Below are 14243 nucleotides of genomic sequence, written 5' to 3'. Positions count from 1 at the left end.
AAGGAAAAGACTTGCTCAAAGTAAAATGCATCAAGGACTAAAATAAATATGGGTTTTTCTAAAATGTGCCCAATAAGCACATGTTAAGATGCTAAAAAAATAAAAATTTACATCAATATATCATGAGAAATTGAAATCCAAACTCATTATTACCATACTTAGAAAATCATTGATGTAAATCTTTCTTTTTTTTTAGCATCTTAACATTTGCTTATTTGGCACATTTTAGAAAAACCCAATAAATATTTATCTCATCTATATATATGACATATTATTCGACCCGTTTAATCTTAAAATAAATATATCCTCTTAAAAAACCAACTATTGTTATGAAATATTAACCCACGAAGAACAATATGTGAAACAAAGTGGGTCAAACATTACTATGTAAAAGAAATAGTTGGCCCAAAATCCAACACTAAAGCAGTCTTTTGAACGCCTCCACATATATATATAGTCACTCCTCTATAAACCCTCTTTCATATATTCCGATTTCCGCCGCTCACTGTTAATTCCATGTTTCAATCACTTTTTATTCTCCCTTTCATTTTTGATGATACTCCGTATGATTTATCTATTTTTATTCTTAACAACTTCAAGTATGTATATTCTTAATCTATTTTTATATCAATGTTTTTTTAAATTTGCATGTATCTTACCAAATTGATCTTGAACTCTTTGCATTCGTTTTGCATTTTAAAGAGTTCAATGCTATAGATATGTAATTTCTGGTATAATTTTCATGTAAAAGTATAATTTTTTGTTTTCGCATATTATAAAAAACACTTCTCGAGTATTTTAAGCATTTTAAAGCACTCATAAATTTTGTCTCATAAATGATGGAGTACTTGTTAAATTTATTTCTGTAATTTAAGCATTTTTTTTTCATTTCTTTTTGCATATATTATGATACTCGAGTATCATAGACGACTTAGTTCAGCATCTAGCCATTATAATTTATTTCCGTAATTTTGTCCCATAAATGATACTCGATCATCATTTTTTTATCTTTATTTTTCATTTATTTGAAAAAATTACTCAAGTTTATTCTCAAGTTTATTCTCTGGTCGTCTGTTTCTACTTTCTTGGCCCATTTCTTTAATTTTATTCAAATATTGTAATTTTTTTTCCGTAATTGTAAATTTGGTAGATCTGTAATTTTTGGTTTGATTTTCATGGAAAAATCATTTTTTTTGCTTTAACATGCTAAGAAAGCACTAAATTTTTTGAGTATTTTAAGCATTTGTTTCATTTGCTTTTTTTTTCGTTTGTGATTATAAAAAGAATATAAATGTTGCTGTTGTTGGACATACAATATTTAAAGTTTAGCATATTATGGAAATGCAGATGAAAAATTGTCGTTAAATATTCGAGAAAATTGTTGTAATTAACATTATCCTAATTAATTAAACAGTAAAATGAATAGTGTTTAATTAATTCTCATATAGGACGTGGGCCTAAAAATAGGGAAAGAAAGAGCTGCCTTTTGAGATTTTGACTTTCACCCACCCAAATTAATTCTTTTATACTTACAAAGGGCCCACCATTACAACTTTTTTAGAATAAAAAAATTAAATCTGTTTGTGATGACGTGGATGCACCAAATTGCTTGAAATGCTGTTGTATTAATAAAGATAAGATAATAACTATGACGACTTTAACAATAATGATAATAATAATAATAATAATAATAATAATAATAATAATAATAATAATAACAACAACAACAACAACATGAACAACGGTTTTGAGGATTTCTACTATGGCGGCCATAGGGTCCTTCGCACCGATCCTAATACGGGAAACATGTTTATTTTTGCTGTATATGGTCCGTTTCCGACACCGGCACATACGCAATTTGTGACACCCTTAAATTTTAGCCTAAAATAAAGACGTAAATTCTACGGAAAAACTGACAGGATATGTTTGTAATTGGTTCAATTAGACAAAACCTGTAATTTTTAAAACTTTCCTAAATCAACCACAAACATTTCCAACATTCCCAAGAGGAGGGTGCCAAAACCTGCAATGCTAACGAACTAATTTACATGCCATAGCTAACGATAAGAAAATGTAATGATACAAACCCAAAATAGAAAAGGGAGACATATGTCCCTTCAAATTATATACAAAACCAAAAGTTAAAAGGTTTACTATAAGAATAGCCAAACTAGGTCCAAGGTTCCTTATGCTCACTAGCTCGTCAAATGCCCGTGACCCCAACAAAGCATCAACAACCTGTCAATCGCATTTTATACAAACACGAAAGCCACAATTCAGTGGGGAGTAACTTCGAGTCCTCCCAGCCACGAATCGTCATAATTAATGTAACATGTAGTAAAACATGTAAACAAGATAATTAATCTAATTTCCAAGTATTATAACATATGAATACTAAATTGACCAATTTAAACTATCATGTGAAACATATAACAAATTGTAATCCAAACTTTATCAATTGTAACCGGCTTACATCTCACCTATTACAATTCATAAAATCACCATACAAGAAAGGGCAATATATCAAAGACAGGCATAAGTTCTTAGCACCGTCAATAGTCACTCTGTAACTCGAATCTATACCACGAGGTAGGGAAGGTAATCGAACCGGTATCTTGGCTCAGCGGTTAATATTAATAAAACATGGCCAAGACACAACACAACCCTAGCCTAAAATCTGCGCAGACCTAGACATGCGGATACACACCACCGCACCCAAGACCCACAATTTTTTTAAAACAAAGTGAGTACCCTAAGGAGTCCACCAAAGGGTTGGCTAGTACTTAAGCTGACCACTTACTATCAAAATAAGTAACGAGATCATGCCCCAACTTGGATATAAATCCATTAGTCATGAACACAAAGGCTATCAAGCAGTGAACATATACTCGTCAAAGACTATAAAAACCTATCTATGATGAAGGCCGAAATACTCACCTAGGATCTAGTCCCAGCTTGAATACTTTAGCCCACACCACACACGACAAGTAAGACACCCACTTAACCATAAGAGGGCAAAGAGTCCAACTTACCAACATAAATGCTAACATTCTATCATGTGAAAGGCTATATAAATGTCTATTCAGCAGACAATCCAACAGTATCCTCAATAAGTATTCAATACCAATTTCCAATTCTAACAATATTAACCATATTAAAGGCTTTAGGGGAATCTAGGGCCATTTCTACAATATAAGACACTATTAAATTCAATCAACTTTACATGTGAACTAAAACTTGATAAATGGCCTAAAACAAGAAAAAGGCCGATTATCCAATTCATATAAAATTTCATCCAACCGAATTTTTACCCGCAACCCCAGCCCTGCGACAGGTACGGGTTAAATTGCGGCTGACCAATCACTCGATTAACTGACATCGAATCAGTCAAAGGGACTAAGGCTCAGTTTTCGGCACAATCAACAAAACATTACAATTATCGCTATATAATTCATTCTGAGCCTAATCTTTACAATTTCATTTTCTAACCTATACTAACATATGCAACTACCAATATAAATATAATTTTTACCTTTAACATAATTTTTACTACTAATTTGATTTAATTCAAAAGTTTAACCATATGTTACTTATTCTAATTATATCATTAATGAACCTAAAATGCCGAACAATGCATGGAAAACCGCGAAACAAGCAACGAACTGACCCGGGCCAGCCGTGGGCCTGCCGGGCCTGCTGCCGCCACCCCCACACCTCCATTTTTCCATTTTTGTTCAGTATAAGACCATCTGAAACATAATTAATCGTCCCCAATACTAACATATTAACTTAAACTATCCAAAGGGCATGAATTAAACATGCATGCAATCATTTTAACATGTGAAATTAACTACTTAATTAAAAATCACAAAAACATACAAAAATCAAAGCATGTGACGATTTTTTGTCGAGTAACTCGAAATATGTTACCTTAAGCTAGAAAATGACCAATTAGCACCTTAAAACCCAAACCCTAACAAGCAACTATCCGCTATCCTCGACAATATACGAGTCCCCAAACTCGTCTTCCAATTCTTCACCTAAATAAACAATAAAAACACAATTATAAGTATAAATACCGAATTTGTGCCAAAATTCGTCTTAAAACAACTTCAAGAAAACTGAAATTAAATTATACCAGGTTGTAGATCTCGACGAGAGGATTCCGGAAATATAAATTATGCGAAAAACCGATAAGAAATGAGGAAGTTATGGCTAAATTAGCTTGAAATTGTTGAAAATGGTGTTTGTATTTTTAGAACCTTGAAGAAGATGATGGAAGCAAAGGAAAATCAGAAAAAAGAAAAGAAAGGGGGAGGGGGAGCCGCGGGTAAGGGAGAGGAAAGGAGGAAAGGAAGGAGCGGGTTTTTAGTCGGGATTTTTACGAGTCGGTTTTGGCTCGTTTCTATAATAATTAGAACCGTTGGTCAAATGCAAATTCCGACAAGACCAAAGTTCTTAAACACGAGATTACAAGAAAATTGAATACTCATACGACTCATTTCCAAAATCGTTTACCCAATATTCAATAGGTTTGTCATTTTTCCCCGAAATGCCCTTATTTCGAAATAAAAAATTTTTACACGGTTTAAACTATTTTTAAACATTTCGAAACTATCAAAATAAATACTTTTCTTCAAAATATAATAAAATTATATTTCTTTGAATTATTTTTACTTGAAATACATTAATATCAAATTTTATTTGATTAATAAATTATTTTCGAAATATATTAACGGTCCGAAATTACGGGGCGTTACACAATTTACTGAAATGCATCTCCTACAAAACAACATACATAACTATCAAATCCAAAATCATGATTTCTTTAGTAGAACTCTTAATGAAGGTGATATGAACAATAGGGCAACGTTAACTATAAATGATGTTTACAGCTGTAAAAAAAAAAAAAAAAAAAAAAAAACTATAAATGATGTTGAGTTCCCTGGCCGAGTCGATAACATTGTTAAAAGTATGGAGTCCTTATACTTACAACTGGTGGGAATTCGAACATGTTATCGACACTGCTGGTAATTATCTCAAGGGGTGGGCTGCATACATTTCAGGTCATGACCTTGTCGCCGGCGACCAGGTTAATTTTAAAACCGCGACTAATGTTGACATGATCAACGCTAATGAGTTTGTTCTAGCCCACCATGTCAAGATGATTTCTCAAGTTCCCAACCACCGAATCCCCATGGTGTAAGCAAATTATGGGTTATTACCCATTTTGTGAGCTCTAATTTCTCACAACATATGGTAAAGCTGACTTGGTCTGAATGTGAGCTGAACTGAATTTTCTAGAGTTATTTGTAGTAGTAGTAATTTTCCGTTTATCTTTATTGTGTTGGTTTGTACTTTGTAGTAGTAGTAGTAATTTTCCACTTGTCTTTATTGTGTAATTTTAAGTTATGGATTTTATGTAATAGTTTAAATTTTAAACGTCGTCCCCTTATGACGTGAACTATGTAGTAGTTTAAACGTCGGTCTGTTATGACGTGAATTATGTAATAGTTTAAACGTCGGTCCCTTATGACGTGATAATGTTATGGATTTTATGGCACCAGTATGTTAATTTTATTAATTCCTAGTTTAGCGTTATCGTATGATCGTAACAAATCGTCTAATACATATAAAAACATTTCGAATATAATCTAAATGATTAATCAATTGATGGTTTTTTTTGTAAGACTTTTTTTTTTTTTTTTTTGCAAATAATTAAACCAACTAGGTAATAATAGGTAACCAAATTGGTAAATTTTCCACATTGAATCTTAAATTTTTTTTTTTTTTTTTTCTTCAAAATGACCGTCATTTGTTCCTCGTTTGGTCCATATCTCCCTCAAATCAAAATATAGTCTTCCATCTTAATTATTTATCGTAACAAATCGTCTAATACATATAACTACTGCTTATGTACGATTTGTAACGTTAAGTTGGTGATTAAGAGACAAGTCGGGCAACCAAAACTTTCTGCTCAGGTATCGAACTAAAGGCAATTGTTTTTCAAATCGATTCTCTCTAATAGATCACGTGCCCAACTAGATGAGGACGTGGACGCAGCCAAGCAGGTGTTTAATGTCCAAACAAGTTATCAGTATAAAATGTTAGCTTATCAAAATAAATATTATATTATGTTTTAATTAAATAATTTAATTGGAACTTTTTTTTTACTATTAGGCTAGGTTTATAGAACAATTAGTATTAATCTTTTAACAAAAATTGAAAATATTGCGCCATTACTAGATTAAACTTTTAAGTATATCGGCGTAGAATATATGGGGTAACTTAAAAGACTTGCATAGTTACGATCCCATGCAAGTATGGGACCCGACTAACCAGATGATAGCATGCTAAAAAAAAAGACGAGACATGTAAAAATCCGACCCGAATAACATGTTCGCCAAGGTCTACACAGAATCATGAAGCGAACCCAATCACGTAGCGGAACAATCAAGTGATACACACCATATTGTCAAAAAAATCTTTCATGTAAGGCTAAAAGATAATGAAATAAGAATAGGCCATCAAAAGGCTAAGAATGGTTATACATTTGAGTAAGATAGCATCCGAAGCAAAGATAACTAAATGAGATTTTTTTACCCTTTTAGCTTGTGATTGATTACTTTCTAAGAGAAAGCAGTTCAAAACTACGGATATGGTCCTCGCGGGTGCCTCTTGTTGCAGACCCACGGGGTCTTGAGCTTGCCCTAGCCTCGGTTCCTAGCTGAAGTCGCTGTATGTTTGTGGATTGGCGGACCCCACTGGAAGGAAGTCGACCTGAACGGCTTTTTCCTAGTTCGCCGGAAGTGACTGGCCTGCTACTTGAGAAACCTGCAGCTCTTTTAGACGAGCTGCTAACTCTAGATACGTTTGCCTTCTCCGAGTCTCTTAGCTGACATTCATCAAGGTTAATGTCAAAACACATACTTATGCAAGCCAGTTTTCAACATAGGTATGTGAAATTGTATGCTACGGGACTTATTAACTATGTTACTCCGACACTTCACTTAGCTGCCGTGTCGAGTGTCCGACACCTATCTCGTCCGACACGACAGAATACTTTAGACCAAAAAATTGAAAAATTCGCATAAAATAGCCGTATCCGACACTCGACACGTGTCAGACACAACACCCACCAGTGTCCCGCCCTAATTTTTAGTAATCGTCATAATTTGTGGTGTGGGTATAGGAGTCTTTGATTAATGGTTATAAAATATCGTGTATGAAATCATCTTTATCATATCTAGTACGGTATTCCGTAAAAATCGTCTTACAAGAGACAGTCTGATGGCCAAATACGGACGGTCCCAACAGCCTAAAGCCCTAAATATTGAAATTATTATTACTACCTCATTTCTATAGGACATTCAAAAGCCTTTCCAGCAAAAGAAACCAGTTTGGGAAGAGGGGTCACTCTTCACAAACATGGGAAAGAAAATATGCTCTCCACAGCCAGACGAAAGGAGCACACGTGGTTATGCTTTTCTCCCTTTTTACCTGACGGGAGGGACACCATACATAAGAAAGAGAAGAGGACCATAGGATTCTATCTAGTTCACCACTGGTATGAACAGATATCTTTTACAGAAGCTCTGAATTCAGAGTGACATCTATCAGCAAAAATTAAGAAATCGTAAGAAAATTACCACGTCTCTAGTTTTAATCACGTCTTGAGAGCTCCTATGCTTAGAATGATCCCCAGAACCCAAAGTATTTCTACGAGAAATGGCCTCCACTGCACCAGAGAGTCTATCGCGAAGTTCTCGTCCCACTAGACAATACAGAACCAAGGATTTAGCCATGTAAAATATGAGAAGTGGCATTAGCTAATAACAAGTATATTTCTTAATGGAAGATTTAACATCTATTTATCAAATTAACATCTCTAGACATGGCCACTATTTTTTGGACCTAGAATAAGGGAAGCGGCGAGCCAGCTTTGGAGAGCTAGGGACACCAAATTGTAAATGATACGGTCGAGAGGGGGTAAAAAGGTAAAAATAAGGAAGAATGACCAAAAATGTTGGAAAAAAAAATGAACCCGTTGATGTGTAAGCCAGAACTACTCTATAGATAATGGGCAAGATAACACTAGGCAAAGACCTCCTTATGCCTCGTTCGGACAGCACGTATATAACTTTAGTACTCCCTCTCTGGAATTGCCAATTCTATTTGATTGGGGTAGTTAATTAAGAAAAGTGGGTTGTTGGGTCTTGGGTCTCGCCTCAACAGGAAATCAGTTGTATGCTGAAGACGACAAGGAACAAAAAAAAAAAAAAAAAAAAAAAAAAAAAAAAACCTACCTGAGGTCCTTTCCGGTCTTTCTGCAGATGGGCCGGGATTTAAAGCTGGTTTCGTAGCAGGATTCTGAAGGACACATAGAGAAACTTAAATTAGCAACATACAAGAATAAGCGGAGAGCCGAAGTACACCTAGCAAAGCGAAAGTAATACATACCCGTGCTCTCGAGCTACCACCAATCTGGGGATACTTCAGTTTTGTCCAGTCAAAGACATGATCAACCTGATAGCCTGTGGAACAAGCCAATACACGCCAATTTAAAAATTGATATACAAGAGTATAACCAATTAACAGGTTAACCGTGATCGAAAACATTGAGGGAGAAGAATAAATTAAAATACTATTAGCCTCACTTCACCTTCCCGAATAAATAAGTCCCGGAAAAGTCTCTTCAAATAAGCATAATCAGGTTTATCTTCAAAGCGTAATGATCGGCAATAGTGAAAATACGATACAAACTCTGATGGATATGATTTGCAAAGAACCTGCCACATAAATGCTCTAATGAGAAGTGAAAATCACTTTTAGGAGGAGAAATTGTCAAGTCATTTATAATTGAAGCCACTTTCAGAAAACAATAATTGAAAACTAAATGAGCACTGAAACTACTGTTTCCCTCCCTATATTCACACTCATGGTATTAAATCTAGGTCACCACCGCCAAGTTATCGAGGACTTTAAATATTACCAAAGGGGCCTCTGTGCTATCGGCCATGAATGACAGAGTTCAAGGCGTAACGACAGATTTCAAGATCAAGTCTCAAACTGAGGTTTAATACCATGATCATGCTGACGCTCAGCAGGCAACAACTAGCATGGAATTACATATTCTTGTCGAAGATGAAAGCATCATAAAGAGAACTGATGACAGCGAAAAACTAAGGACAGGACACATGAAAAAATTATGATGTCTAGTTGTCTAGGTAACTAAGGCATAAGATGTCTAGGTGCCGCAATGTTAAGCATATGCTCTCATAAAATAGGGAGCTCACCTCTATGGGGGTCATCATCTTCTTTTCACTTATTTTATCATATTTCTGCTTTTTGGTATTTGCATTAAGCCCCTGCCATGGTAGACTGGTTTGAAGAAAAACAAGGAATCAAGCCATTTATAATAACGAGCAGAAAAGCCACAACAAACAAAAAATTATCTCCAAAATATAGGATGCGGAAAAGCAACCAGAGTAGTTATGCAGACAAACCTTCCTCTTAAGAAATACATGAGTACATAACCAAGAGATTCAAGATCATCCCGTCTGCCTTGTTCTGGAAAATAATTTAACAAACTTGTCAAATTCCTCTTAAGAGTAAATTTATGAGTCGCCATTCAGGGTAATATGAAGGTAAGCCATTTTATGGACTAGTCACTAACCAATTCCCAGATGAGTATTGACACTCGCATAACGTGCAGTGCCTGTAAGGCTCTTGTTCTCTCTGTTGAAAGATAATCAATCAGTGATGGAAATGGTGATGGAAATGAAAAAAGTAACAACTGAGGACGTGGGTTTGCTTCTCGTAAAACCTCATAGATGATGTTAATTTTACAATAACAAAATGATAGTTCAATCCAAATAACCTGTATGGTATATGCTTATGAGTTTGAAGATCCCTGTATTTTTTAGCTAACCCAAAGTCAATAACGTATACCTACATCAAAATAAAACACAATAAGTCAATACCAGCTTCCACGTGCAGTTACAGACTGAAGGGTTGTGGCCGAGTAGCCATCCAAGCATAGTTGACCATACCTGGTTTGCTTTGCGACCAAGGCCCATTAGAAAGTTATCAGGTTTGATATCACGGTGTAGAAAACCTTTTGTATGCATGTACTCGACTCTACAAATCTGAAAGCAAACCAAAAAAAAGCAATAAAGCTAAGATCGAAAACAAGGTGATGTTCACAATGAGAGATATAGAAGAAAGAAAAAATTTGCACTTACTAACTGGTCAGCGAGCATCAATACTGTTTTTAAAGTGAATTTTCTATTGCAATAGTTAAATAGGTCTTCCAGGCTTGGTCCAAGGAGATCAATCACCATTACATTATGTTCGCCTTCAACTCCAAACCACTTAAGATGGGGAACTCCAGCTTCAACCAAGGAAAAATTTAAACAATAATCACATTTTCAGATAAGAGCTGTTTCTATAGCCAGATAACTAAGAACATTTGATAGAAAAAGTAGACTGTAGAGGACAAATAAATTTATATCACTGACCACAATACATATTACAATGAATGTGTAAGAGAGTGCTCTTATCGAGTCATTTTGGGAACTAGTCGCTTTGAGGAAGGTTATTTTCGGTTCAGCGATTAAGGGTCTAGTCAATCGTATCTGGTTGAAGACGTTTCGGGCCATATAGGAATAGGGAAATAAATGAAAAATAAATAAAACTAAATGAGCTGAAATCTCCGATTCATCGTTTATGTTTTTAGGAGAATACATTGTACAAATCATTTTGTTTTGCAGTATCATTTCTACTTCCTAGTATCCATTTACACAAGTGATCACCAAGGAAAAACAAAAGGCAAAAAAGAAAAACAAGTCTTCTCGACTGCAATATAGAAGTGCATGCTGATATACTTACTTCCTCCTTGCAGCAACATATATAGTTTTGATTCATAGTGAAGTTGCGGATGCTTAGTTTTCACAGATTCCTACAAGGCAATGCCAAAACAAATTAGCTTAAGAGAAATCACACACACAACAAGGTAAACTTGCATGAGCAACAAAAAGTATACATCATGAATCCTTACGAAATCTCCACGGTAATTAATAGCGCCTATAAGATAAGAGATCATAGCAAGACAATGCAGCATGCAATTTATTTTGTGAGGCAGCGGAAGCGGGTTAATTATAGAATCCAAGTGTCCCAAGACACCGTAAAGCCAACTGTTTTGTGCAATTTGCCAATTTTTTTGCTAGAAACCGTAAAAACTACTCCGTAAGTCAATTTTCTATCCAGTCCGTCTCATTATAGACGGCCACTATCTGTCTATAGCTATAGACGGATAGTGGCCCTCTCACAAACTTAAAGTGGGAGGGCAAGTGGGGGTATCCATTTCCCACCCACTTGCACTAACCACTTTCATTTGTGAAAAGGACACTATTCGTCTATAGCTATAGACGGATAGTGTCGTCTATAATGAGAATTTGTGTTTTCTATAATGATGTACTTGAAATATTCGAAAAGGGCCCCATGAAAACAAAAACTTTCTAGATCCATCATCGTTAGCAAGAACAGCGGCAAAACTGTTACATGTTTCAGGAGCAAAAAGACATCCACTAAATAAAACAGATACACAGACTAATAGCATATCTGATACTCTCTCAAAAAGACACCAACACGCCTCGCGGAAGAAAACGAACAGTTGCCAAAACCATAAACAGAAAAAGAACAAGCAATCGCATCGAATGCAACATTCATTCTGAGGACAGGTAATCCAGAAGTTTCAGAACATCTAATCTAAGTCAACTAATAATGTTCAATCCATCAAGTAAAGCTAATAGAGTTGAAAGCAACCATCCACAAAACAAGCTAAGACAATCAAAAGTTTCAACAATGACATCAAAATATAATCGAAAGACGATCATATACCATTTTGACAGCAACATCCTCTCCAGTTTGGACATTGATCCCTGATCAACCAACATACAAAAAAACATCAAAATTAACATCATCCATCAATAAACATCAAAATTTCCAAACAAAATTGTTAAGAGATATGTCGAGATATCGACATCAAATGATTAGGGTAATCATTTGATGTCGATATCTCGACATATATAACAAAAATGATCAACAAATCAAATCAAATCAACAATACCTAAATACAGCTCCCCAAATGATCCACTCCCAATTTTCTTCCCCATTTTAAACTTCCCACCAACAACATGATCCATCTTCAACTTCCCAAATTCTCTTTAGATCAATAACCAACCCCAAATTCAACAAAACCCCACTAAAATCAAATCTTTATTATACAAAATAACCCTAAAATCTCAACCAAAAAACAATTTTTCACCTCTTTTTCCCCAAAAAAATTGAGAAATCCCTCGACTTTCATGGATCAAACAATGAAAAATCCAATCAAATTAATACATTTTCTTACAAAACAAAGTCAAACGATTATATTATTATATAACAATAATAATACAGCCGGCTAAAAAAAAAAAAGGTAGTAAACCCTAAATCTAAAACAGAAATTAACCCCCAAAAAATGAATTTACACCCAGAAAACGAAAAAAGATGAGATTTTGATTAATGGATTTAAAATTAAAGAACAACCCAGATGAATAAATAGGTAAATGATGATGTGAAGAATGTTTCTAAGCTTGAAATTTTTTAATGAATCATTTGATTGAATAATGACAGCAATAAATTTACCGCATTTGCGCAAGTAAACAATGAGAGAGATGAGAAAGAGAAAGAGAAAGAGAGAGAGTCAGCGTGACTGCTGGAGACCAAATTGTATGAATGAATTCGTCAGAATTTAACGGAAATTTGTCGCCTGCATTACATTTCTCTTGTGTCGGCTTTTCCCTTTTTTCACTTTCTAAAATAAATTTGGATAAGGCGGTTTTATGTAAATATTACGATTTTAAATAAATAAGTGTTTCTTGTGAATTTGTGATGGGTTAAGTACTTAAGTATCATCTAGTGAATGACAAATAATTTGTCTTTATCTATTTATGTGGATTTTTTTTGACCCGTTAATATTAGTCGTCACAAATAGGGGTGAACAAAAAAGTGGCCTGGATCGGATACATACCGGTCTGGTCACCGGGTCCCCAAAAATATGGTGACCGGTCTCCGGGCCGGTCCACATTTAAAAAATAACTTAATTTGCCTTGTAAAGTTGTAGCGGTCCGGTCCAAACCCAATAAAAACCGGATCTAAAGGGTTCCGGTTCGGTCCGAGTCCCCCTCTAACCGGTCCCGTCCACGGTCTTGGGTTTGATGGTTAGCCGGTTTGGTCCAGTTTTGGACCAGCGAACACCCCTAGTCACAAAACGATAATTTGTAAAATTATTTAGTTCATTTACTTTAAAATATACCTTTTACAACGAATATATTAGGAGGAGAATTGGAGATGTCAATTAGCATAATTGGTAAATCTATGAGTGATGGTAGAGTGGTACTCTTGACCTGGTTCGAATTCAGTCAGAATCAAAATCGCCTTTATAATTCACAAAAAAAATGAATATATAGGTAAATAGATGAGTAGGGCAAATGGAGTAATTAGTACAAATATTCATTTTGTATTGTATTTATCTCGTTCAATTTTTTTTACACTTTGTCTTGGCTATTTTTTTAAAAAAATTTATTCATGTAAAAGTTGTTTTCTTTTCTATGTGCATGACACTTTTTTACCATATGTATATAAATTTAGAAGCATTTTCTCGTGATTGCTTAGTCTTTGTGATACAAGTAAACATAAAGAATCGAACAGGAAAGAAAATTACAATTATACTCACAAAAATAATTTTCATGTATACACCAATAAAAAAAACTTTGAAAGGCATTTTTATGAAAAAAAAAAAGTAGTATAAAACTTTTTTAGCATCTTTTTTGTAAGTCTACTTTACATAGTAAGTACGAAAGATTATTTATTGTTCAACTATGACTCTCTGAAGTGGTTTATACTAATTTAAATGTTAAACTAAAGCTAGTTACTCCGTATAAAAGGGTGAAAATACTCGTATTGCATCATTATAATGACAACCATATTAGTTTAAGGGATTTATATTGGATTACAGATACTGGCGATACTTGCAAAAATACATCTCATATTATTCGAAATGCAGTTTTAAGATGAAATATAATATAATCATTTTTATAGGAGATTTACCAAATGTTTTATGATATTTTATACAACATTCATTTTCTTAAAAAATTAATTCACTTGTATTTTATGACTCATTATTGGTGTGACCCTAC

The 14243-nt window shown here is 34.4% G+C and overlaps 1 protein-coding gene and 1 long non-coding RNA gene across 3 annotated transcripts; both read right to left on the bottom strand.

Moving 5' to 3' along the window:
* Positions 1-2213: 2213 nt before the first annotated feature.
* LOC141651967 (uncharacterized) lies at positions 2214-4323 on the bottom strand. The gene is made up of 3 exons (XR_012546917.1): positions 4139-4323; positions 3931-4040; positions 2214-2238 (listed from the first exon to the last, which is right to left on the bottom strand). It is a non-coding gene; the product is annotated as an uncharacterized LOC141651967 (long non-coding RNA).
* A 2100-nt stretch (positions 4324-6423) lies between these two features.
* Positions 6424-12881, bottom strand: LOC141652494 (casein kinase 1-like protein 10). Of its 2 annotated transcripts, XR_012547211.1 has the most exons (15): positions 12131-12861; positions 11902-11942; positions 10891-10960; positions 10245-10393; positions 10053-10148; positions 9881-9951; positions 9677-9738; positions 9507-9570; positions 9297-9381; positions 8663-8789; positions 8461-8534; positions 8307-8370; positions 7650-7774; positions 7353-7500; positions 6789-6895 (listed from the first exon to the last, which is right to left on the bottom strand). XR_012547211.1 is itself a non-coding variant. In XM_074459998.1 (14 exons), the coding sequence occupies exons 1-14, from the start codon at positions 12204-12206 to the stop codon at positions 6623-6625; spliced, it is 1377 nt and encodes a 458-aa protein (XP_074316099.1). In that variant the 5' UTR covers positions 12207-12881; the 3' UTR covers positions 6424-6622. The 2 variants fall into 2 exon arrangements, 1 of the variants encoding a protein (XP_074316099.1); XM_074459998.1 differs by lacking the exon at positions 7353-7500 and having other exon boundaries at positions 6424-6895; positions 12131-12881.
* Between the last annotated feature and the right edge of the window lie 1362 nt (positions 12882-14243).

This window comes from Silene latifolia, chromosome 4 (genome assembly GCF_048544455.1).
Source record: "Silene latifolia isolate original U9 population chromosome 4, ASM4854445v1, whole genome shotgun sequence".
Lineage (NCBI taxonomy): Eukaryota > Viridiplantae > Streptophyta > Magnoliopsida > Caryophyllales > Caryophyllaceae > Silene > Silene latifolia.
This window is presented reverse-complemented; position numbering and strand designations above follow the sequence as displayed.